Here is a 26,764-nt window from a genome sequence, read left to right on the forward strand (position 1 = left end):
ACGCTGAAACATGTCCAGGTAAATAAAATAACTTACATAATTTGTCTGTGATAAAAGAACCAGTCAATTAAGTGTTTTTACGCCGGATGCCCTTCCTGACGCAACTCTCTACGGTTGTCCCGGGCTTGGGACCGGCATAGGGGAGACACTGACATGCGCACCCCTATGCACATCTAGAGTCTATAGTTTAAATAATAAATAAAGGTTAAATAATAAATAAAGAGGGAAGGCTCCCGATAAGCTTGTGGTTGGCAAATTGTTTGCAAAAGCAATGCATGTTTTCCTGTGAATCATAATATTAAAGGCGCAATAATATTGTTTTAAGAACGTAAAACTGGTTGTTGTTAATAAATGACTAAATATTATCGGGGCTGTCAATACGGATATTTGATAGACGACATAGGTGGAAAGGTTATCATAAAAATGTGATATTAATTTCCATGGTTCTGTTACGGTACAATGCTGCACACGCTCGGAGAAGGCCACCACTTAGTCAGTCTTCCTAACCCCGCCCACAGAAACGCCCCTCAGATTTCATTGGTTCTCGGAATGAGACCGTCTCAAGCAATAACTGCATTGTTTTTATTAGAACGGTCTGCATAAAATGAATCTCAAACGAAATAAGATTCTTTTTATTTTTCTGAAAGTCAAATTTTTTAGATGAATCTTTTTTTGAAAGCCAATGAAGTATTTTGGTGGTTATATTGTGACCACCTCTTTGGTCAAACACGTCTTTTGCAATCATTTTACAAATGGTATTTTTCAGTGTTACCGGTATAGACAATCTTTAGATTAAAATTTGCATCTCAAACGGATAATTGTTACATTATTATTATTATTATTTCCACACACGCAAGGGGCGTTTTCGGGGCGGGGTCATTTCTATCTCGCGTGTTTCTTGTCGGAAGTTGGGGTCAGAGGGGAATGCACAAAAGTAACCCCATTGAGTATCGTCACATCGCCCCACACTCTGATGTTCTCCGCCGGCAACTGTGACCGCAGCATGATGTGATTTCACCACGGAAGCAGATGGCTTCTGCAATCTATTAATTCATTGAAGTCTTCGCTCAACTGTTCAGGATTGCGTACCGGTTTATCTCCACCGGTGAGTAGACGTTGAAAACGTGTTTAGCGAGCCGCTTAAACGGACGATCCATCACCGTCCCGCGGATCGCGAGGACGAGACACCGGCTACTGCATCGATGAGCTTTATAGTTGGCTCGCTAGCAAGCATTTATGCAGAATTAGCTTTCGTGTTCATGCTTAAACGGCATCGTTAGCTATCATTAGCTACTACGTGACAGTGGACAGTTTGGACAAAAGCTGGCTGCATGACAACTTGTCTAAGAAGCTCCCTCTTTATTGGGGAATTCTGTATGCTTCTACTCAGTCGTGTTAATTCTCTCATCCGCCCAGACTGTGTTTGATCGCAGTACTCTGGTTGTTTTTCTGGTCCTTCCTGGAGCTCTGTGTTGTCATCACAATTGTCCATTTGCCTAAGATGCTGGGGTGACGAACGTGTCCACGTGATTGATGATCATAGGCATCTTGTTTCGCATTACCCCTTGATGGATTTATGATAAAAAACAATGGCTCCTTTGTGTCAGCTTTTGTCTTTGTTGTCTAAAGCTGTATGGATATGCAATATTAGTATTAAATCTGTGCATGCTTCTACGAACTATCCAACATGTATAATCTCTCCAAAGATCAAACTATCCAAGTTTACACAGTGTTTTAAGAAGTTAATTGTCCACAAGCTTGGCTTTGTGTTCAGACTATCCATGTCTGGATTATGTATGGTGTTGCAATATCTATGCTAACTTGTTAATCAAGCCAATTTTGCAACATGTCAAACAGCATCACACGCCAGCTGACTGTGTACTAATCTTCAGATTCTTGGCCGCCATTGATATCTTGTGTTGTCATTTCTCTTCCTTGTCCAGTGGTTGCAGCCTGTGTGTGTCCCCCAGCCATGGCAAAACAGGAAAATCCTGCCAAGAAGCACCCAGCTATGGCGGCGGTACACCCCCACTTCATTGTGGGATCGGTGTCTGAGGAGAATTCAGAAGATGAAATCCAAGGGAAGCCGGATGTACAGCTGGAGGAGAAGGAGAGTCGTTCTTTGTCACCCTCCTCCGGGAGCTCGGATAGCACCAATGACATGAGCTTTGAACACATTGATGGCTCCCTGCACAACAATATAAGGTTAGAAACCAGACCTGATGATGAAGTGCGGTTCGTTTGTTTGTTTTTTAAACTTTTTTGATTCCCTTTCATTTTTGCGGTACAATATTGTGAGATCAAACTATGTTTTTTGCGGTACAGTATTGTCTTTTGCAAAAATTGTGAGATCAAACGTTTTTTTAAAGTGGTCAATAAAAAAATCTATTGAGACCGACAAATGAATTCTCTTTACTAAGAGTACCAAACCTCTACCTTACCTTCCAATGAAACACTTGTGTGGCACACTTAGGGAGACTTCACCTGGAGTGTCACGCCTATGGTTTGCCGATTTTACAGCATGTGTGAAAAATGTGCTTTCATTGGGTACTCTCTGCTGAAGAGTGTGCCTCTATGTCCCCTTGGTTTGCGCGCGGTTTGGCCGGAAAGTGCTGGAATTTAGATTGAGCAATACATATTCCTGAATGCCCCATCTGTGGTCCTCTTCAGTTTGCTGATGCAACCTTGTAGCTTCAGATAGTAATTTTGGTGTTATGGGTCATTTAGTAGTGGTTTGACTTTGAAAATAAGATTTTACATCTGGTCTGGAATAATCAATTTTGTTTTATGGCATACATTTTAAAAGGATTCAAAAGGATTTTTTTTTTTTGCCCTCTTTCAATATTACAATATTTATAATATTGTGCTCTTGAGGTGGATTTTAATCAAAGGAAACAGAAGTGTGTTGTGTTTTTACTTTCCTAGTAATGTCGAGGGTGGAGGTTGTTCACGCAATCACAATCAAGCAGAAACATCAGGCCACAAAAACCAGCCAGCCAAACGGGCTCAGGCACTGGCACACCCTGCAGTTCAGTGTAACGTCCCTCCCCTCTGTACAAATCCTCAGTTGGGTGGAGCTTGAGTAAAAAAAAGCTTGCCAAGTCGAGCTTTTTCTAAGATACGATGAAATCCAATATGGAATATGTCCCTGAAGTGCTGCTCAGGTTGGAACTACCAAATGAACAAAGTATTACAAGTATGTATTATAATTATAAGGTGCCGTGGGTGTTGAGCACTGTGTACATTGTTAAATGTTGCGAAGCAAACACCAGCTTTGACTTGAGTCTTCTGGAATCCAAAGCTCCTGCGTCCACAACCATGTGATTATTGACATTGTTGATAACATTACAAAGCTGCTCAAGAATTTTTTTTTTGAAAATGAGCACCTAGTAGGTTTCTTGTTCTTCTGTGTATAGCTAGGTACATTTTATGCACAGAATGGTGACATTAATAAATGTTTGTACTTCTGTTGACAGGCCGAGCATGTCTGGGCTGCACTTGATGAAGCAAAATCGTGACCGCCGACGAATCGACCTGCAGAGGGACTTCACTGTGGCATCTCCTGCTGAGTTTGTCACACGTTTTGGTGGCAACAAGGTCATTGAGAAGGTAAGTGTCTTGCTGTCATGCTCAATGTGCCAGCTGCAAAAAAAGGCTAGTTTCTGTCATTAGCACAGACTATGATGCAGAACTATAACAATCATATTTTTGCTTTCCCAGGTGCTTATCGCCAATAATGGCATTGCCGCAGTCAAGTGCATGCGCTCGATCCGCCGCTGGGCTTACGAGATGTTTCGGAACGAACGAGCAATTCGATTTGTGGTGATGGTGACCCCGGAGGACCTGAAGGCCAACGCTGGTGAGGATTGGCAAGACTATCCTGAAACAACTTCATTGGGCCAAGAATTTCAGCCAATAACGCATACGTGAAACATGTTAAAATGTAATATTTCTCTGGTTTGTTTTTTCCCATCAGAGTACATAAAAATAGCAGATCATTACGTGCCTGTGCCAGGGGGGACTAATAACAACAACTATGCCAATGTGGAGCTCATTTTGGACATAGCAAAACGAATACCTGTGCAGGTACCCCCAGGCAATTAACACACCTTTCTTTTGCACTGTAATGCCTAAGGTGGCTAATTTATAGACGTTGTCTTTCAGGCTGTGTGGGCTGGATGGGGTCATGCCTCAGAGAACCCCAAACTGCCAGAGCTGCTCCATAAGAACGGCATTGCTTTTATGGGTAAGATACGTTTTTCCTGACATAAAGTTTAAACTTTGGAGCTTGAAATAATGCTGACTGCCCGCTCCCTCCTCAGGCCCGCCCAGTCAGGCGATGTGGGCACTAGGAGATAAGATTGCTTCCTCCATTGTGGCTCAGACAGCTGGCATCCCCACTTTGCCATGGAGTGGAGCAGGTAGGATTGCTGCTAGGATGACACTTGAGAAGATCCTTTTTATGTCCGCATTGCCTCAGACTCAGAAATAATGGAGAAGACTGATGCATACATACACTTTCTATTTTTCACTTTTTAAGAAAATGGACTGAGAAATGTTTACTGTTTCTTTCTTCCAGGCCTGACAGTGGAATGGTCCGAAGGCAATCCAAAGAAACCAAATATCAGCGTTCCTCATGACTTGTATGAACTCGGTTGCATCCAGGATGTAGACAACGGCTTGGAAGTAAGTGCATTGTCAAAGTGAGCATTCAGAGCCTCCAATGTCACATGTGCTGCAGTGGGCTGCGAAAAACTGCACGTATGCGACAAAGCTGTCTGTGTCCACCAACAGGCTGCTGAAAAGATTGGCTACCCTGTTATGGTGAAGGCCTCAGAAGGAGGGGGAGGTAAAGGCATCCGTAAAGTCAATTGCGCAGATGATTTCCCAAACCTATACAGACAAGTATGTCAAAATGAACCACCATGATTTAATTGTTGAAATTTATACATTAAATTATTATTATTATTATTATTTTTTGCTGCTTCTAGGTCCAGGCAGAAGTTCCAGGTTCCCCCGTGTTCGTCATGCAGCTCGCTAAACATGCCCGACACTTGGAGGTTCAGATCTTGGCAGACCAATACGGCAATGCCATTTCCTTGTTCGGCAGAGATTGTTCAGTCCAGCGGCGACATCAGAAAATTATAGAGGAGGCGCCTGCAACCATCGCCACATCGGATGTCTTTGAGGATATGGAAAGGGTAAATATACGTCATGAGATTGCACTACTTTCTCCTAGCTATAGAAAACGGATGATGTCCTCACATTTAATGTGTTCTGTATCCAGTGTGCTGTTAAGCTGGCAAAGATGGTGGGCTATGTGAGTGCGGGCACAGTGGAATACCTCTACAGCCAAGATGGCAGCTTCTACTTCCTGGAGCTCAACCCTCGTCTGCAGGTTGAACACCCCTGCACTGAGATGGTGGCTGATGTCAACTTACCCGCTGCCCAGCTGCAAGTGAGTTCCGAATACAGTTGGGCTGGTGTGAAAAAAAAAAAAAAAAAAAGGTCAAGCCCTAAACACGCCTATTACGTCTGACTTTTGTGCTTGATTGCAGCCAATAGTCTATGTTAGACGAGGGCCTCGTCTCCATGGCAACTAACTGCCCAAGTGAGCCATCAGTGTTGCCGATGTAGTGGTTGACGCGGCAATTGGTCACATGGTGTGCACCCGCTGTGTTCAGAATTGTGCTTGTATTTAGGTCAGCGGCAGTCAAGCTGAAGGGCAGCGTTGTGGGGGAAGCTGCCACTTTTGAGCTGATTGGACATCACTATTGAGAGTGACACGCGTGTTCGTTTTGCTAGCAAACTGAGTGCTCAGTATCTTTTTGCTAGATAGTGTATTTCAGTTGACTGAGAGATTTAAAGTCGTAGTTCTGGAATATTCCTATCTCCAGTTTTGTTTGCACGATGGAGATAAAGTCACGAGCATCAGTCTAAAACGCCTCGGTTCAATCGGCGCCACTGGAACTACAAGCACAAAAATAAACGTATTGATAAATGAATAGCCATCTGTGATTCCAGATAACTTTGGGGTCTTTTTATAGATTGCAATGGGCATTCCTCTTCACCGAATCAAAGACATCAGGATGCTTTATGGGACGCAGCCCTGGGGTGACTCTCCCATCGACTTTGAGAGTCTGTCGACAGTCGCCTCCCCACGAGGACATGTCATCGCAGCTCGTATCACCAGTGAAAATCCAGATGAGGTATGCTTAGTGCTCTTCATAGTTCTGGATGTTTGTTCTGATCCAATTTTGTCTCTTTCCAGGGTTTCAAGCCAAGCTCCGGAACAGTACAAGAGCTGAACTTTCGCAGCAATAAGAACGTGTGGGGCTACTTCAGTGTTGCAGCTGCTGGTGGACTGCATGAGTTTGCAGACTCCCAATTTGGACACTGTTTTTCTTGGGGGGAGAATCGCGAAGAAGCCATCTCGTGAGTGTGTTTGACATTGTTACCGGATTTATGAAATCCTTTATTATCTGCTTGGTTTGATGGTAACATTTTGGGAAATGTGTGATTTCCTAGTAACATGGTGGTCGCTTTGAAAGAGCTGTCTATCCGAGGAGACTTTAGGACTACTGTGGAATACCTCATAAAGTTGCTGGAAACAGAAACCTTTCAGCGCAACACCATCGACACGGGCTGGCTGGATAGGCTGATCTCTGAGAAAATGCAGGTGGGCAGTTGCTATCAATGCTAGTCCCCAAAAGATGATCAGTGGCCCCAAAATTCGGAACAACCAAATGATGTACCGTGCCGTTCCAAAATGATTTGTTCCATTCAGGCTGAGCGTCCTGACACGATGCTGGGACTTGTGAGTGGAGCTCTTCATGTGGCAGATGTTACTCTGAGGAACAGCGTGTCCATTTTCTTGCATTCTCTGGAGAGGTAAGCATACCGTCTTGAGCACTACGGACGATGTTCCGAGTGCAATGCTGAAGAGAAACTGCTCATAGGTTCCGTACATTGTGCCTCCAGGGGTCAGGTGCTGCCAGCACACACACTTCTCAACACGGTGGATGTGGAGTTGATTTATGAATGCATCAAGTACATCCTGACTGTGACTCGCCAGTCCCCCAATTCGTATGTGCTAATCATGAACCACTCCACCGTCGAAGTGGATGTCCATCGGCTAAGCGATGGAGGTTTGTTGCTGTCCTATGATGGCAGCAGCTACACTACCTACATGAAGGAAGAGGTAGACAGGTAAAAAAAAAATCTATTTGCTATCTCGTACTACCAAGATAAGCTTCATTTGCTGATGGAACTCAACTGGTTATCTTCTCCAAAGGTATCGCATCACCATAGGTAATAAGACCTGTGTTTTCGAAAAGGAGAACGACCCATCGCTGTTGCGATCTCCCTCGGCAGGAAAACTCATTCAGTACACAGTTGAAGACGGTGGTCATGTTTTTGCTGGCCAGTGTTATGCTGAAATAGAGGTACGCCATCTTTTTTGCATTCCAGACTACGCATTATGCGTTTCGGTTGAGTCGATTGTCTCGATTGCGATTGCAGGTGATGAAGATGGTCATGACCCTCACAGCTGTTGAGTCCGGTTGTATTCACTATGTGAAGCGGGCCGGAGCATCGCTGGATCCTGGTTGCGTCATCGCCAAACTTCAGCTCGATGACCCCACCCGGGTCCAACAGGTGATGTCAAGTCGCAATTTCTGCTCGCCTAATTGATAGCGTTCCTGTTTAAATGCGCATTTTTCTACTTTGCAGTGATTTTTATTCTCTTTCAGTTCATCTATATGCATGCTGAACAAGGGAAGCAAATTTGGCTTTCCAAATATTTGTTTGTTTCTGCAGGCCGACCTGCATACAGGTACTTTGCCCTCGACCCAGGCCGTTGCTCTGCGAGGGGAGAAGTTGCACAGAGTTTTCCACAACACACTGGATCACCTTGTTCACGTCATGAATGGCTACTGTCTCCCTGAGCCATTCTTTAGCGCCAAGGTGAAATCTCAAAACAAACATAAAAAAAGAAAAAGAAATGCAGGCTTTTTCTTGAGCACGCTAACCTTTGTATTCCCAGTTAAAAGAGTGGGTCGAAAGGCTGATGAAAACCATGCGTGACCCCTCGTTGCCACTGCTGGAGCTTCAAGACATTATGACCAGCGTTTCAGGTCGCATCCCCCCTGCTGTGGAGAAAGCCATCAAGAAGGAGATGGCGCAGTATGCCAGCAACATCACCTCAGTGCTCTGCCAGTTCCCCAGTCAGCAGGTGGTCCACACCACACATGCCGACACACGCAATGCTGAACCACTGCAGAATTGTCGTAATAAATCACAAAAATATTTACTATTTTGTCAATCATGTGCATGTATGTTCTTTGTTATACAGTAGTAAAAAACAGCTTTATAATGTACCTATAAATGCCACAAGGTGGCAGAAAAGCACTACATTTATTTATCTGGGACTCATCCACTCATGATGAAAAATGAAGTCAATAGATTTGTAAAATAGTTGCTGGTGTGGCTAAATGCTAATGTTGAATGTTTCCCAACTTTACAGATTGCAAACATCCTAGACAGTCATGCTGCAACTCTTAACAAGAAGTCCGAAAGAGAAGTCTTCTTTATGAACACGCAAAGCATTGTTCAGTTGGTGCAAAAGTAAGCGCCTTAGTCTCTACTTTCCAACACTCGCCTGCAACTTGTCTACAATGCCGTCTTGTATTAAAAAAAAAAAAAGTTTGACTAGTCTAAGATATTAGTTAGACTGATTACAATTCGCCCCATCTATCCATACCTGTCGATGTTGTTGATTTTTATCACAGATATCGGAGTGGAATCCGAGGTTACATGAAGGCAGTGGTGATCGACTTGCTTCGACAGTACCTGAAAGTAGAGATTCAATTTCAGAATGGTGAGAAATTGTAGCACCACACCATGACCTGATGTAATGCTACTTTTCTCCGTTTGATGTCACTCTCTCACAATGAACAACAGCGTGGCTGCAGTTTCAGTGTTGTGTGGTCCAAATGTGTTTGGTTGTTTGATAGGACACAATGACAAGTGTGTGTTTGCTTGTTTGATAGGACACTATGACAAATGTGTGTTTGCCCTGCGTGAAGAAAACAAAGGTGACATGGCAAATGTGCTCAACTACATTTTCTCCCATGCCCAAGTCACCAAAAAGAACCTGCTGGTTACAATGTTGATTGTAAGTATCATTTTTTTTTTTACTCCCCCAAGCTCTAATGTATTTATTTCAATAGCTTTTTAAATAATTCCACTGCATGCAGACACTTGGTAATGTGTTTTTATTCTCTGGAAGCAGTAATACTGTGTATCCTCTCCTCAGGACCAGTTGTGTGGCCGTGATCCGACACTGACAGAAGAACTGATGGCCATGTTGACAGAATTCACCCAACTCAGCAAGACAACAAACGCAAAGGTGGCACTTCGTGCACGGCAGGTTGGTTGTTCAGTTCAAAAAATGTTTGTGTATTTTTTAGTATTGTGTGCCATAAAAATATATATCCTGAAAGAAAGGCTAATGTCTTCTAACAAATCAGTCGGGGTGTACTCATTTATGCTGCGCGCTGTATGAACATATAAAAGACATTGTCTGAAGATAATCAAATTCAATGAGGTATGAAATCCTTAATAATATCATTCTCTGCAGGTGTTGATAGCATCTCACCTCCCCTCTTATGAGCTCCGCCACAACCAGGTGGAGTCCATCTTCCTCTCTGCCATTGACATGTACGGCCACCAATTCTGTATTGAGAACCTCCAGGTAGGCAAGAGCAACCTGCACATGTGATGGACTTTGCAAGTGTTTCTGACCATACATTGGTCTTCCAGAAACTGATCCTTTCCGAAACATCCATCTTCGATGTTTTGCCCAACTTTTTCTACCACAGTAATCAGGTTGTCCGAATGGCCGCCCTTGAGGTTAGATCCTTATTTGTCTTTGCCCTCATTTATTATGAATGCTCACAAATGTATAATAATGCACCTTCATCTCCGACCGACCCGCAGGTGTATGTGCGTCGAGCGTACATCGCTTATGAGCTCAACAGCGTGCAGCATCGCCAGTTGAAGGACAACACGTGTATAGTTGAGTTCCAGTTCATGCTCCCAAGCTCACACCCAAACAGGTATCACTCATGCCCAAAGGCTAACAGTTTTATGACTCACTTTGCCTCCTGCTCTCCTCTGCAGGATGCATCTTTCTATTATGTTCATATTTCCGTGGTGGGTTGCTTGACCCAGCTGTGCCCCATCGTGTTAATGCTCCTCTATTTGCTAAGTAGATAGAAGCAAGACCTGACTGATTGGTCTAAAACGTGTGTGTGTGTGTGCGGGCAATCAAAGCTCTCCCTCCTGCAGTACCCCGTGTTAGCTCGTCATCCTCGGGGGCACTGTTGCCATGGATAAATGGACACGTTTGAGGATTGTTCTTGTGAACATGCTTGTAGCTCAGAATCATGGCGTTTCTGTTGCATTTGTGATCCCAGTGCGTGATTGTGTTGCGGTTGTTTTGAGACTTTGCTCCTGCTGCGCATGACTCGTATGCTGGCTTCAAGTCCGACAGTTAACTGACCAAAACTCTCAACATGCCTATGACAGCCACAATTTTAGGGACACCTGCACTCTTGAATGAAATGGTGACTTACTTACCGCCGTTGCGAGGAAATGTGCATCCTGCATGTTAATGTGTACTACATCTTTGTGTCATGATTGTGAAATAACCGTCCTGTTTTGTTTGTTTCTAAAAACCAGCATGAAGTGCTCTTCTGCCTTAGTTGAGAACACAGCTCAACAAAAGGCAGCCTAAATGTCTCATGATGCATGTTGTACAGGGAGCAGTCAAGAAGTAAAATGTGTGCTCAACCTTTTGACTCCCGGTTGCATTCGTTTAGATATTGACTAGTGCATAGTAAAGCGTTGCCGAGATGAACACACTGCTGCAACTTGACTGACTTCCTGTCCCGATGCCTGCCACTAACCCAATAGTAATCGATGTTGTTTGATTGCAGAGGGAACATCCCCACTCTAAACAGGTATTGTAAACATTCTTTTTATTGCATAGACTACATGCATAGACTGGTTTGGACGCTTAGCCAGAGCACAGATTCATGTTAAAAGTCATCTAGTTGTTAATGAAGCAGTTTGGTGCTCTTTAAATTTCAAATAAACATGGTACCGGTGGAATAACTGGAGAAGTACTAAGTGCAGGCTTGATTCATTTCATTAGTCACAGCATGGCCCTCAGCTCATAGCCTTTTGTTTTTTATGTCTGCTTGTGAGTCCTTGTGTGTTTGTGTGTGTTATAGAGGTTTTGACTAACGTGCAAATCTGCTGAAGTCAATAATGTAACTGTCCTGCTAGGAAAAAGTCTGCTCCTTCAGTCCTGGACATTTTAAAAGGCAAAATTGTGTCAGATTTGGACCCTCCAGACAGGTTTGATGCAAAAGTAGTCTCTGTGGGTGTAACATTAACATTATAGCTCATTTATGGGGTCCTACTGGTTTATTTGTATTTCCTTGTTGTGTGAGAATGTTTTGAATCTGAGCAGAGTGATATGACAAAATGAAATTTGGTCTCTTTGGCCATGATACGGCCCTACTCCCAACTCTGCAAAATTAGCCCTCAAGATCTGTGCATTATGACTTTTCTCATTTTGGTCAATGCAGCTGAGGTCAAAGATTGATTCAAAGAGATTCCTCTCTTGATTCAAAGAGATTCCTCTCTTTGATTCTGTACATTTCTACACTAGTGCAACCTATAATAATAGTAAGAACAGTGCAGTCAGTGTCTGCTTAACATTTCCAAGGCAAATATGACTTTTGTATTTAATGATTTAAAAAAAATTCTAGCTGAATGCTACCATTCACATGTGCAGCACTTTTGGTCCAAATGCCAATAGTATTGCATGTCCCTTTTCAAATTTCCTTGAATACATTTTGACCTTCTGGGGTTTTGATGTGTCAAAACAAGAACATGTATAATTCTGAATCTTATCTAATCTGAAAATAAGTGGTTCCAAATTTCACATTGTCATCACTCTATGGGTTATCAATGCTCGGTGCATTTCCTCCACTCATATACTTTTTGGGGACATGGGAAATTGTATACGTATGTGCAATTTGACTAACAATCAGTCTGTCAAATATCTTTCATAGCGTGAACAGCTGCTTCAAAAGTTCTTACTTCCTAGTTGTTTGATGAGCTCCATTCAATGTAACAATCTTCATAGCATCAAAAAAGTGTGTGTTCAAAACTCTTACACTTGGGATTCTTAATAGGTGGATGGAAAATGTCTTCATGTCACTCATCAAAGAGTGGATTCTCATTTGAATCACTTTTACCTCAGGTCATCATTCTCATCAAACCTGAACCACTATGGCATGGTGCATATGGCTAGCGTGAGCGATGTTTTGCTGGACACATCCTTTACGCCCCCCTGTCAAAGAATGGGCGCCATGGTCTCTTTTCGCTCGTTCCAGGAGTTCACCAAGTTAGTGTGAACAATTTGAAATCATTTCAAAGGGAAATGTGAATGTGTTGGGTGATTAAAGCACGCTTGCCTGTTTTTAAGGAACATAGCGGATGTGTTGAGTTGCTTCACCGACTCTCCTCCCCCAAGCCCGACCTTTCCCGAGGGAGGCAATCCCGTCCTGTACGGTGAAGAGGACAACAAGGTGGCCAAAGCTTATTGTTCTTGTAGACGGCTTTAACTACTACGTGCGATGCAACTGAAAATGCTGATGTACATTTTTTTGGGGTGATCCAGAGCACCCAAGATGAACCCATCCATATACTGAATGTGGCTATAAAGACCGACAGTGACATGGAAGATGATGATCTGGCAGCCATGTTTCGGGAGTTCACTCAGTCAAAGGTTGGAAGTGGAATGATCACCAACAAGGCTGCTGTTTATTTTTCAAAGTTTTGTCCTGGGCTAACTCATTCTATTTTTTTCCCCTCCCAATCAATTTAAGAAATCTCTGCTGTTTGAACACGGAATCCGTCGCTTGACTTTCCTTGTGGCTCAGAAGGTAAGACTTGTTCTGTATTCCGGTATTTTCTCATTTTCTGTTTATTTGCTTCACAATCTACCTCGCATGTCATCCTTTTAATTGTTATGGCTGCTGTAATTGACCAAAAAAAATGTCTTTGTATATAAAAGTAACTAATAATCCCTAATGGTACTTGTGCACAGCATATTTTGTGTGTTCTTCAGATAATTTGCATTGTAAATTCAGCCTTGTCTCTCCTTGTATCTCCTTTGCATGCCTTGCTTTCGCGACATTTATGATGACAGGATTTCAGGAAGCAAATCAACTATGAGGTGGACCAAAGGTTTCATGTAAGTAGAGGCAAAGGGGATGGAGGGCAGCAAGAAATAAGACAAAAAGCGGGTTGCATAAAAAAACATACATATACTGCACACTCTGTAGCCACAACGAGCAAACCTGAACATTTTCAATCAATGCAGAATAATTGTGTTTGATTGGTGCTGGTTCCTCTCTTTGATTCTGTACATTTCTACACTAGTGCAACCTATAAAAATAATAATCATTCAACAACAGTGCAGTGTCGGCTTAACATTTTCAAGGCAAATATGACTTTTGTATTTAATGATTTCAAAAAAAATTCTAGATGAATGCTACCATTCACATGTGCGGCACTTTTGGTCCAAATGCCAATAGTATTGCGATAATAGCAATAAGGAGGGCATTGCGGGAAGTATCCTGCCTTTTGACCCTCTTGACAATGGGGTTTGATCTCCTCCCCCCCCACCCCTTTTCATGGGCCCTTATGCGTCCGAGAACTAATCAGGTTCAGTGTTGTCAGTGCCATTACGTGACCCTCGTTAAATAAAGGGAATTCATTTTTTTTTTTTTTGTTTAGCACTCCGCTTCAAAAATGTTTTCCTCCATTTACGATATTCTCGACAGAATGTGTAATCAGTGTCAAATTGTGTCGGTGGAGATTTCAGTTTGTGTCCAATTGCGAGCCTGCTTTCATCCTGTAGCATGAGGAGAGAAAAGCGTCTCCAATCGGGCTGGCATTGTTGTGGAACACTTCATCTGATATCATTCACCAGGGCAAGCGGGCATTTAGAGGATCAAGAGTCTCTGAAAGAGTAACATGTTTTATTCATTTGCAAAAGCAATGTATACTTTACTACGCAGACTATTCTTATATGTACTTACCATCAGAATAAATTCAGTGAGGTACAAATAACTTCTTTAAGCTTCTTGTGATTGCATTGATAGGTTGCGCATACGTAAATACTGTTTTTATTTGGGGTTGTTGTATGTTTTATTGTTTTTCCCTTTTTCATCTATTTTCTACACAGAGAGAATTCCCCAAATTTTTCACATTCCGAGCCAGAGATAAGGTAAGACGTGTTTTGATTCTAAACCGTTAAAGTTTTCTGTTTTAAAACATGGTAACTGGTAAAGCTAAAGTTGCTTCAAGGGGTGCTTAAGGACACTTTGGGATTAGGGATCAGAAAGCCAGTTTAGCACCAACGCTTTACATTACCTTGACTATTTTTTTTTTTTAGATTGATTGTCGAAACAACTTTTCACCCCCGGCTTCATTGGATTTCTTCCATTGTAGACAATTTGATGGCTCCTTCACTCTCTTAGCCCTAATAGTTTGACTACAACGACACCGGCAAAACTCATTAAAGTAATGAACTCTTTAATTATGTCTCCCATTTAAGAGAAATGACACCCATTAGCGGCTCTCTGAGAATGAGATTGCCCACGATTTCATTTACTTAATACTGTGTGTAGCTCTCGGGCATCTTTCTACTTTTATTGGGAGATGGTGTTCTTGAAACTGCCATTGATATAAGCTGGGTTAATAGCAGTATTTCCTTGTGCTTGCCTTGTAAAAAAAAAAAAAAAAAGGTCATACTTTTTCAAGCACGCGTGTGTTGCTTTGTTGTTTATGATGACATTGTGCCTTTTTCCTCAATAGTTTGTGGAAGATAGAATCTACCGGCACTTGGAGCCGGCTTTAGCCTTTCAGCTGGAGCTCAACCGAATGCGGAACTTTGCCCTAACGGCCATTCCCTGTGCCAACCACAAGATGCACCTCTATTTGGGTGCAGCACGCGTGGAAGTGGGAGCGGAAGTTACGGACTACCGATTCTTTGTGCGAGCCATTATCCGCCATTCTGATTTAGTCACAAAAGTAAGAAATGGAATTGAGTCCATATTTTTGATCAGCTGTACTCCTTGCTGATTCTATTTTTTTTCCCTTTACCAGGAGGCCTCTTTTGAGTACCTTCACAATGAGGCTGAGCGTTTGCTCCTTGAGGCCATGGATGAGCTTGAGGTCGCTTTTAACAACACGACTGTGCGTACGGACTGTAATCACATCTTCCTCAATTTTGTGCCCACAGTCATCATGGACCCTTCAAAGGTATAATATGTCAGACCATTGTAAAATGAAGTACAGCGTAATCTTCCCCATTGTGGTTTGCTAGCATCAACCTTACCTAATATGCCTTCGTGAACAGATCGAGGAGTCTGTTCGGTCCATGGTCATGCGTTACGGCAGCCGGCTTTGGAAACTGCGTGTTTTGCAAGCTGAGCTGAAAATCAACATCCGCCTGACTCCGACAGGAAAGCAAATCCCCATTCGCTTGTTTCTCACAAATGAATCCGGCTATTATCTGGACATCAGCCTCTATAAAGAGGTCACCGACTCCCGAACGGGACAGGTGGGGCCCAAAGACCGCCAGGTGGGGCACTCATACATTTTCCATGTCATCCGCTTTGTGCTTCTGTTCCATTAGGGAGCTCTCATCTACTTTCAGGTTTCAATTTCATGGCTTCTTTGTTTGAGGTTTTCTCAAACAGCAGAACATTTCTAGCTTTCAGATATTTGGATTTGGTGGTGCTATCTCAAAAATGATGACGAAGAAGTTTAATATTAATAACTTGCAGCAAATGAAGGCTTGAATTATGTCACTCTTTGTGAAATTAAATGTTATATGTTATGAAATGAGTGACCAAAATGTTACATTTTTTAATGATATTCTAATTTTTGGAGATGCCCGTATGTGTCTCCATCAGGTGATCAGGTAAGTTATACTTGATGCTTCCAGCCATTATTGCACTATTTTATCATCACGCCCATCTACAGTGAAAGACCCCAGCTGATGTTTGAACCCTCAACTTCTGAATGTGAGATGGATGTGCTAACTACATGCACTGCCATCTTTTAATTTAAATCACAGCAGATTGGCTGTCACATGCTCTAGAAGAAAAAAACCTTTCTTGAGGTGTCTGCTTGGGACTTTTATTTGAATGTGTGCACACAATATGGTTCCATCATATCAAGTGGCTGCTGTGGGAATACGAAGTGCTCATTGACGTCCAGTCATCATTGTCATTCAATCAGTCACCTAAATGCCAAGATTGTCAAGAAAGACTGATGTATTTGTTATTACATTCCCTCCTTTCTTTTGTGCAGATCATGTTCCAGGCATATGGAGACAAGCAGGGCCCTTTGCACGGCATGCTCATCAACACGCCATACGTCACCAAGGACCTGCTGCAGTCAAAGCGCTTTCAGGCACAGTCACTGGGCACTACTTATGTCTATGACTTTCCAGAAATGTTTAGACAGGTACAATATTTCAATTCATAAACTGGTTCAGAGCATGATTCATTACGTTGAAGTCAATGTTAATTGTTGCTTTTGATGCAATCAATACATCTGACGAAACTCTTTATATCCAGGCTCTGAAAAAGTTGTGGCACTCAAGCCAGGCACATGCTTTCGTACCCACTTGCCCTCTTCCATCGGAGTTGCTTACCTTCACCGAGCTGGTGTTGGACGCCCAAGGTCAACTGGTGCAGATGAACCGGCTACCAGGTGGCAATGAGGTTTGTTATTGTGTTAAGAAATGAATTTGAAATGAATCTTGGCATATTTTGGGGGTTTAAATGTAACCAAAACCTTTTGTAAACCTATTTAATTCCATATGGATCCATTTTATTTTTCATATAGATTGGTATGGTGGCATGGCGAATGACCCTCCATACACCAGAATATCCTGCGGGACGCGAGATCATCGTCATCAGTAATGACATCACACACAAGATTGGCTCATTCGGACCTCAGGAGGATGTGCTCTTTCTGCGCGCCTCCGAGATGGCCCGGGAAAGCGCCATCCCTCGTATCTACATTGCAGCCAACAGCGGCGCCCGCATTGGCCTGGCTGAGGAAATCCGACACATGTTCCACGTGGCCTGGGAAGATCCAGCTGACCCATACAAGGTCCGTTGGTGTCCTACTTCAATTTTCAAGATCAAAATATCATCTGCATTTTGAAGTCAATATCAGTAACAGAGCTGTCACCATATGGCCGCTGCAGGGTTTCAAGTATCTCTACCTGACACCTCAGGATTATAAGAAGGTCTCAGCCCTGAACTCTGTACATTGTGAACATGTGGAGGATGAGGGGGAATCCAGGTACATATAGATCACTCAAGTATGCGTAGTGATTAAGATAAAAGTAGAAAAGGAAATTGTTGGCCGCTCATTCCTGAAAAGACCGATCCGCATGATTTGCTGTCATGTAGGTATAAGATCACTGACATCATTGGAAAGGACGAAGGCTTGGGTGTGGAGAACCTGAAAGGGTCCGGCATGATTGCTGGAGAATCCTCTGCGGCTTATGAGGAGATCATCACTATGAACCTGGTAAGAGCATGTGTGTGCAAAACACACACTGCTTTTAACTGTCAACTTGGTGTCAAGAAGCCTTAACGTTGATTGTCTCGCTTAAAAGGTAACGTGCCGAGCCATTGGAATCGGAGCCTATCTTGTGAGACTTGGTCAGAGAACCATTCAGGTGGACAACTCGCATATTATTCTTACTGGGGCTGGAGCACTCAACAAGGTACAACAAAAGCATTGTCTTAAAAATGTGTTTTTATCTTTTTATTCTATTATTTTGAGAGCATAGCAGGTCATTTTAATTGTTTAAAAATATAAATTATAGTACTATGCTATACATTAACTGAGCTGTAAAGAATTTTACTGAAAGCTACAGTGGATGTGGCATGTCAGATTTGTTGTGTTTTTATTTTTTCCCCCCCTCTCCTTCTAATTTGTTATGTTCCACAAGGATACCCTCGCAATCCCGGGACCCCCTACCGTCATTGTTAAATAATTGAAGGCGAACCATGAAGTTGTATTTGCTTTGCTGGAGGCTGCAATGCAGGACATCCGCATTATTTGTTTTCCATTAAAATGAATGTTTTGCTGAGACAGGTTTTCTGCTTGTTGTTGATTGGTGCGAGTGCTCGTGTTTGAGCCTGCACGCTTTGCTACACCCCCTGTTTTTTTCCTATTTTCACCCCCGTTCAATCTACCTTGTCAGTGTAATAAGATGTCTCCATTTCAAATTAATTGACAGGCAGCAGCATGAGAAATCATGCAAATGGCAGGCTGATGGCGCGCGCACCTATTTGCCGAAGCCTCTGTTGTTTTTAGACCAGCCCACTTTTAAGCTGTTTATGAGGAGACAGGTTGTTATTGAAGTATCCACATCTCAGGCTAATAGCCAAATGCTTTCAGTTTAAGTAGATTGTGACTTTTGTAAGATTGTGAACAAGGACCCCCCCCCTATTCTTCATGTGACTTCCTGGCTATTAACTGAAACTTAATTGAGAGCAGGAGGCTGCCACCTCAAGATCATCATTTAATTAGCTTCTAGAAAGCTTCCATATTTTCATGGGCTTTGGATAGTAACTACTAGCACAAATACCCCAATGAGCTGTTCCATCGACTTGGCCTCTCTTTTCTCTCTCCTGGCGATCTCCTTTCTTTCCCGCTCCTACATCCCCTTGCTGTCTCTGCACAGCAGAATCTTAATGAAGCCGCGATGGCCGGAGGCTCAGAGGCTTTGTGTGTGTCAAGGTGACTGCGATGTTTCTTGGGGCCGCAGGCTTTCCTGACAGCTTTAGGAGAGCGCCCTAGATTTGTAGCCAGATACATAACCATTAATGGTAATAAAGAAAGTAAATGATGGCTGAAAAGGTGAAAGCCGAGGCTAGGGAGTGACCGCCTCTGATTTTTACTGAGCCATGTCAGGGCCCTGCCACCTGTTCCTGCCTGCTTATGAAAATAGGGCGCGCTGAGGTGAAGACTTTACGGCTTTAGGTTGGTTCAGGGTCACTTTGCCGGGTAAAAGTAGTGTGGTTGATTCTATCGATAGTACTGTCCATGGGAAATTATTGCTATTTTTTTAAGTGTGTTGCCATGGGCATACAGTATACACATAAAACTCAAACAGTCAATGTAACACTCCTGTTGTACACAAATAATAATAGTATATATTGTACAATATGTTTGGATGACTGAGAACACATTGCTGTGTGTCATCTAAATCTCCCCTGTGTGATTATAATAATACCCAGCTCCCATCCAAATCCTTCATAATAACTTAGGGTGAGCTCGGTTGCTTCCCCCGAAAACCCTACATTGTAGTTTGAAAAAGCAAATCCGAGGAAGTATCGTGTGCTCAATCACACTCATGTTTTTGTTGTGTGTCCGTCCGATGCCAGGTGCTGGGCAGAGAGGTTTATACATCCAATAACCAGCTTGGTGGAATCCAAATCATGCACAACAATGGTGTGACCCACAGCACTGTTTGTGATGACTTTGAGGGAGTCTTCACTCTCCTACAGTGGCTCTCTTACATGCCCAAGGTAGGATCTAAATATTGCTGACTTAAGTTCATTTCTATGGTGTGATACATTAAAAAACACGAGTAATAGTCTTTTTTTTTTTTTGTTCCCCCAGTGCAAATTTAGTCCGGTCCCAATTTTGAGTGCCAAGGACCCCATAGATAGAACTGTTGCATTTGTGCCAACAAAAGCACCGTATGACCCTCGTTGGATGTTAGCCGGTCGTCCCAGCCCGAGTAAGTGCCTGTTGATATTTCGGTTCTATTTTGTCAACTGAAGTTTTTGTGACTACATCTTGCGATGCTGTTTAGACAATACCGTTGGGCGTCATTTCAAATTGATTGATCAAGCATCTCATAAATACATTTGGATACTTTATAGCTAGCAGTCCAAGTTTGCAGTACTCCATTGTGTTTAAGTGGGCTAAGTTAAGTGCCTTGGACACAGGTCATGATGATTTCTTTTTTGTTACCTCAAGTAAATATAAAGATTTATCATGTCCAGCAAATGTGCCATGAGTTAGAAGTTGCAATTACTCATTTCAAGAGAGCCTCCGGGTAGCCACTAAAAGAGAAACAGTTAAGTCTGCTATCATGCTCCAAGAGACAAGATCAAGATAGCACTAAAATGGATGTGGATGTGTTTCCCCATTGCAAGCTTGGACTGTGCAGCTCCTGTAACGGTGTAATTATAGCTCGAGAGCACAGAGATGTCGAAGGATTGCGCAGAAAGTGGTCCACGTTGGTGGTAGGGATGAGCGGCAAGTCTTAATTGAACAGTAACCTCATGGTGTATGGCGTGTTTCTCGGGTTTAGCAAGCAAAAAAAGAGCTTGGCAAGCCTTTTGTAGCCAATCATCCATCATGTTTCCCGCCTGTTTTGTTTTCCACCACTCTATTAAGAAGAATCTTCTGAAATGAATTCCTGTTTACATTTCTTACAAGTGACTGTCTGTTTTTTTTTGTTTTTTATTCTCCGAATAACACTCACTTCAATTAATGTGTATGAAGATCCAAAAGGCTCTTGGCAGAGCGGCTTCTTTGACCATGGCTCCTTCATGGAGATAATGCAGCCATGGGCTCAGAGTGTGGTCGTTGGCAGAGCTCGGTAAGCCCTAAATAAACACACAACATAGTTAAGAATGGATTTCTTGCGTTGTAGTTAAATTTCCTCACTGCCAGTGCTTCATACTCTATTCCCGCAGACTGGGTGGGATACCTACTGGAGTGGTTGCTGTGGAAACTAGGTCAGTGGAGCTGTCAATCCCAGCTGATCCAGCTAATTTGGACTCAGAGGCCAAGGTGAGGCAGGTCACTCGCTGCGCATACTCAAGTATGAGCCAAGTGTTTCATTGTCTCGAGATGGAGTGTTTGTGATCTTCCCATGTGTCTCTCTAGATCATCCAGCAGGCGGGACAGGTGTGGTTCCCTGATTCGGCCTTCAAAACAGCTCAAGCGATTAAGGACCTGAACAGAGAGGGGCTGCCTCTCTTTGTATTTGCCAACTGGAGGGGCTTTTCTGGAGGAATGAAAGGTGAGTCTGTGTGTGTGTGGGGGGGGGGGGGTCCTGATTTACAACTGATGATTTACAATTCTCTAATATGGGTTCGCTTCCTTCGTTTTTACCCAGACATGTATGACCAGGTGTTGAAGTTCGGTGCCTATATTGTGGATGGGCTACGGGAGTACAAGCAGCCCGTCCTTGTTTACATCCCACCCCAGGCCGAACTGCGAGGAGGCTCCTGGGTGGTCATAGATCCCACCATCAACCCTCGTCACATGGAGATGTACGCCGACAAAGACAGCCGGTAAGACGATTGCAATTGAAGAAAGATTCATGTCTGTCTTAACACTTGGTCCACTGAAGCCATTGGTGTGCTCAGAGGTGGGGTGCTGGAGCCTGAGGGGACAGTGGAGATCAAGTTTAGGAGGAAGGACCTGGTCAAGACCATGAGACGAGTAGATCCCATCTACATGAGCTTGGCTGAAAGTCTGGGTCAGTCGTCATCTTCACTTCCAATCAATGTTCTTTAGTGGCGTCAGCCTACTTAATTTGTAGTCCTTCTCCCTCCCATTCCCTGTCAGTAAGGAGCAGGGGACTGGGAGGGGGGGGGGGGGGGGGGGCTGTGTACCTTCACCCTTCTTTATCTGTGGATGGTATCATCTTTGCTGCGCTCCCCTGAGAGACGTGTCAATCACAGCTGCCTTGGATCAATTGTCAGCTCTCCTGCCTCCCTGGCGCAACCTATCGATTTAACTCACAGCTCGCAGGAGCTGCGTGCGTTTGCCGCTTTGGGAAAAGTGGTGCCGCGTTATTGAGGAGGGTTTGAGAGAAACAGATTGGAATTGACAGAAATCAGTCGGCAGCTCCAAGCTAAATAAAACGCTGTTAGTGCGGCTTAAGTCACTGCTGCATTTTACGTCCAGCAATTAAGACATACGGTATTCGTTCCATCTACTTAAATTGTGATTTGTCTTCTGATTCTCAATATTTTTTTTCTCTCCAAGAGGAAATGACAGTCTTCACAGTGATGATTTTGTCGGCAGTTTTGGTTACACGCACACAATGTGTAAATTTAGCTGCTTAATAAAAGAAGTAGAGTAAAGTTATTTCTGAGTGGTACAGGTCTTGAGTTTAAGTTTCAATAGTGAGTCTTGCCGAGTTTTATCAAATCAGCCATTTTGATGACATATTTAGCTACAGCAATGTTTGGTGCATTTATATGGACTCTTCTCCCCAAAAGGAACCCCAGAGTTGAGCCCTCCTGACCGTAAAGAGCTGGAGACAAAACTTAAAGAGCGGGAAGAGTTTCTGTTGCCAATCTACCACCAGGTGGCCGTCCAGTTTGCAGACCTACACGACACGCCGGGCCGCATGCAGGAGAAGGGCGTCATCACGGTAGGTGCTTTGCTTGCTTCAAAGTCTTGAAAGACTGCTCTGTGAAAAGTCAACAGTTTTGTCACAATCAAATCTGAGTTAAAAAGCCTTTAATGTTTGTTGGGTCGTCCTTGTTTTTATGTTGCATCAAATATCACATTCATTTGAACAGGGTTCGTGACATTTAATGTCAACATGATTTAATGAACAAGATGTTTGTCCATTTTTCCTCTGGAAGGATATCCTGGAGTGGCAAACATCCCGGCAGTTCTTCTACTGGCGCCTGCGGCGCCTCCTCTTGGAAGAGACGGTCAAGAGAAAGATCCAAGCAGCCAACAGCGAGCTGACGGACGGACAAATCCAGGCAATGCTGCGCCGCTGGTTCGTTGAGGCGGAAGGTGCTGTCAAGGTAACACAGCCATACACAATTTTACTTATGTTTGTCTTTCAAAATATGATCTCCCTTTTTATTTGAAATCGAATCATTTGTACTACATAGAAATGCTTTGTCCACAAAAATAGTCCTTTCAATAAAGATACAAAAGAACCACAGTTACTACAGACCCAGTCTGCGCCTCCGAGGACCGACCGGCAGGCAGAATCTGTCAGGAGCCATGTTTCCTGCAAAGTGGCCTTCTTGTCTGCGAGAACGCTAACCCCATCAGAACTCAGTGTCTTAAGCCACAATTAATCACAGCCCTGGCACGTGCTGATAGGAGAGCAACACGCTGTCTCTTAATTAAAAGCAAACAGATTAAAAATGATTAATAAGGGCATTAAATGTTCTTGCGGACCTCAAGCGGGGCTATTCATATAAAGGCAAGGGCCTATTAAACCCCTCCACCCTCAAGTCTTTAAGCCCCTCCAGCCCGGCTTTGTTTGGGATCAGAGATGCCGGTACTCATGAATACTAATATTGCTATCAGGCCCAAATCAACGAGACGTCATGCGTCTACTTTGAGCCGGTCCACTTCTTTTGTTTGTGTTCGTATTGATTTGTGCACACTCGACCAGTCCAATTTTGTCAGACTTGTATTTAGTCATAATGGCCACACTGGTTAAACATGACAATGACATCACGCAGGCCTATCTGTGGGACAACAACGAAGAGGTGGTGGCTTGGCTCGAGAGGCAACTGGCCGAAGACGACGGAGCCAGGTCCGTGGTTGATGAGAACATCAAGTACATTCGTCGTGATCACATCCTCAAGCAGATTCGCAGGTTCACCCCTTTTCAGATTTGTTTTGTTTCCATAGATGACAATCAAATTATTATTTTTTTCCCCCACATGCACTTGAGTTACCATGTTTTTCTTGTTGTTTTTGGTCTTATGCTTACAGCTTTGTTCAAGCTAACCCAGAGGTGGCAATGGATTCCATCGTGCACATGACCCAGCACATCTCACCCACACAGAGAGCTGAGGTGGTGCGCATCTTGTCCACTATGGAGACCTCGGCTTCCTCCTAAGCCGTCGAGCCCGTCCGTCCGTCTCTGGGCTGGCAAGAAGGAAGGTTGGAAGGAGCGGAAGTAATCAGCCGTCAGGGGAACCTATGTATCGTTGGCAATGATTCTAACGACCCACTAATACTACTTGGTGACCAATTTGATCTGTCGTGAGGTGTGAACTAATAATGCGGATTTTTTTTTTCTTCAAATGTAACTGCTTTTAGACAATATAGTCGTAGTTAAATATTTTGACGACAACGCCAGCAGCCTTGGCAAGAAAGGGTCTCATAAACTACCAACCAGGGTGCACTTAGTTACCGAGCAGAAAAATAGCAGGGACGTTCTAACCCATTTGGACAGAAGAGCACAGCAGGGAGCAAAAGGAGCCCTTTTAGACGCTGACTGCTTCCCAGTTCTCCTGCGGTGAACACAAAACTACAGCTGTCCCTTCTGTTCTGACTTGACGCTGCTCCACATGCACTTTATACTGCGTCGCTGTTCACGTGGCATACAGAACTAAACCCGTTCTTGCTGTAAATGTAGTATCCATGTCATCAGGCTCACTATTACACACGTTAAATTGAATGGGGAAATGGTAATGGTACGACACACAGAGATGATACAAACTAAATGTGAGAAAAGGAACATTTTCTTGCTCTTCAAAACAATCATTGAAAATAGCATCATTATCATTCATTCACTTGTCTTTGTAATAGAAAATATTTTGAATACATGATGAGATCACCTCTGTTCAGTGATTCACGTAGTGTCAGCGAATGTCAAACTGTAATCCGTGTTAACTGTATATTTATACTATTTTGTACTAAATGTTGCTTATTTGTAACAACAGTTTATTCTTAATTGAATATTTCCCTGCTGGTAATTTGGTTTAAAAAAAACAACAACTATTGAGTGACAATGGGTCAAGAATACTGGATTGTTAAAGTCGGCGTTTGACATCACTGCCTCGTTATTTCATTGTACAATGTGAAAACAGCTTTATGCTCATTGCTGTGCCTTTTTTTTTTTTTTCCTGACCTGCATTGACTTGCCAGCCAGTTGTTTTTTTGAACACACTAGTTGTAACCTTGAAAAATAATGGTGAAATAATGACATCTTAGCAATCTAAATAAAGCTTTGACCCATTAAATTGTTGGCCATGTCTTCAACAAAAGGTCTGAAAATGTGTACTACTTTAAATGTATGCAGTTATTATATACTGTAAATGCACATGATGATTTCCAGGACAGATACAGAAATGAAAGTAGTTCAAATTGGAGCAGTCAGAACAGGGACTATTACACTGGGGAGACATTTTCTGATTATACCAAAATGATACTCTTCGCATTCCTTTACCCAAAGACGATTAAAGTGTCTTTTTTTTTTTTTTTTTTTTCCACCGCCTTTGCCTTTTAAACTTCAACAGTCTTAAGAAGGATGAAACGGATCAAACAAATACTGAGGGAGCTATCTCATCCTTTTATTTATTTAATTTTGTCTTATTTCGTTTGTATCGTCCCCTCGGCTCTGTCAACTTTGTTATCGTCCTACCAACAAATATGTAAGACAAATTGAGTTGCATGTGCCCAATACCCACAACAATTACGAGCAGTCCAAAAAGAAGAAAGTCATTTGGTGCTATAATTGGAAATGTGTGTTGCGTGGTCCCCCTTGTCTCCCACAGGGTTTTACTCATTCGTGGTGGTGTGCACGGCGGGATAATTCTTTTGATCTGTGACAAAATGCAGATTCATTTTCTTCCTCAGACATTGAAGTTGAGAAAGCAGCGTTGTTGTGGGGAACTCGCACAATACCGAGTCTTTTTTCATAAGAAAGGTAACATAAAAAGGGCCAATGTATTTCCTATGATCAATTAACATGCAAAAATCCAAAACACAGATAAACATGGATGGTTTTATTAAGGCAGCAATGTAATTTAGTGTCAAACTATATGGTCCTTGTGATCTAATTTTTCATCCAAAGTCAGCTGAGAGTGAGGACAAGCGCTCTAGACAATGGATGTTTAAAACTATTCTTTCATGGGATGAATGGATATGAAGCATCAAAGTAGCAATTCACTAAATTACAATCCAAATGTGTCTTTTAGTGACTGTGACATCACACCGTCTTGACCATCCACAGTGTTGACCGCTCACGTCACGATAATCTTTACAGACATCCGATCATCCGAGGGAGGCGGGTTCAAAATTGTTCACATTATGCATCCATCCACCCATTTTCCAAACGGCTTTTCCTCTTGAGGGTCGTGGGCGTGCTGGCCTATCCCAGCGGTCCCCGGGTACCCGGAACTGGGCTTCTTTCTATTATCTATCTTCTACTTGGGGTCCATCCAGCTGTTTGTCATCTCTTTGCGCGTTTGGCATTTGTGGTTGTGTATGCTTTGTTGTCAGTGGCCCCCAAAACAATGAAGACTGGTTTTGTGCAAATGTGTTGTATTTTGTTTGATCCTTGTAATTTTACTGTGACACAATTTAAAATGGATGCTGAAAATAAAAAAATGAAGAAAATAAAGAGAAAAGGTAATGCAAAAAGATTGCTTCACATACTATGTCAAAAGTACACTTGCTGTTTTTCCAACAGGGACTGTTGGTAGGAAAGTCAGGGGGGGGGACTTTTGCGGGGAGGAAAGATGCCTGCAATGAGATTGAAATGGAGGAATTAAGATAGCACAGAGGGGAGACTCAATCATGCATCTAGGGAGAAGCATAATTCCACATTCATGTGTCTCAA

General features: G+C 43.0%; 1 protein-coding gene across 8 annotated transcripts; it reads left to right on the forward strand.

Annotated features, from left to right (window-relative positions):
* Nucleotides 1–925: 925 nt before the first annotated feature.
* Nucleotides 926–25,163, forward strand: acaca (acetyl-CoA carboxylase alpha). Of its 8 annotated transcripts, XM_085935133.1 has the most exons (56): nt 926–1,105; nt 1,944–2,205; nt 3,477–3,609; nt 3,721–3,859; nt 3,977–4,086; nt 4,165–4,246; nt 4,323–4,421; nt 4,580–4,686; nt 4,795–4,905; nt 4,992–5,201; nt 5,288–5,458; nt 6,048–6,209; nt 6,272–6,435; nt 6,529–6,679; nt 6,788–6,891; nt 6,982–7,209; nt 7,295–7,445; nt 7,522–7,656; nt 7,819–7,965; nt 8,045–8,233; nt 8,525–8,625; nt 8,790–8,878; nt 9,051–9,175; nt 9,317–9,430; nt 9,641–9,754; nt 9,823–9,912; nt 10,000–10,118; nt 11,001–11,024; nt 11,353–11,424; nt 12,338–12,481; nt 12,563–12,665; nt 12,758–12,865; nt 12,966–13,022; nt 13,289–13,333; nt 14,003–14,113; nt 14,330–14,371; nt 14,962–15,177; nt 15,253–15,408; nt 15,506–15,730; nt 16,465–16,620; nt 16,734–16,880; nt 17,005–17,274; nt 17,372–17,469; nt 17,580–17,700; nt 17,789–17,899; nt 19,569–19,712; nt 19,807–19,927; nt 20,701–20,797; nt 20,895–20,991; nt 21,088–21,223; nt 21,320–21,497; nt 21,573–21,685; nt 22,434–22,588; nt 22,806–22,976; nt 23,652–23,788; nt 23,908–25,163. In XM_085935133.1, exons 2-56 carry the CDS (start codon nt 1,973–1,975, stop codon nt 24,032–24,034), a joined length of 7,260 nt encoding a protein of 2,419 aa, XP_085791259.1. In that variant the 5' UTR covers nt 926–1,105; nt 1,944–1,972; the 3' UTR covers nt 24,035–25,163. The 8 variants fall into 8 exon arrangements, with proteins under 8 accessions (XP_085791259.1, XP_085791254.1, XP_085791255.1 ...); XM_085935128.1 differs by lacking the exon at nt 14,003–14,113 and having other exon boundaries at nt 15,506–15,709; XM_085935127.1 differs by lacking the exon at nt 14,003–14,113 and having other exon boundaries at nt 927–1,105.
* The last annotated feature ends 1,601 nt before the right edge of the window (nt 25,164–26,764 follow it).

The sequence above is a fragment of the Syngnathus leptorhynchus genome, chromosome 17, assembly GCF_054491065.1.
Source record: "Syngnathus leptorhynchus isolate UIUO chromosome 17, UIUO_Slep, whole genome shotgun sequence".
Classification (NCBI taxonomy): Eukaryota; Metazoa; Chordata; class Actinopteri; order Syngnathiformes; family Syngnathidae; genus Syngnathus; species Syngnathus leptorhynchus.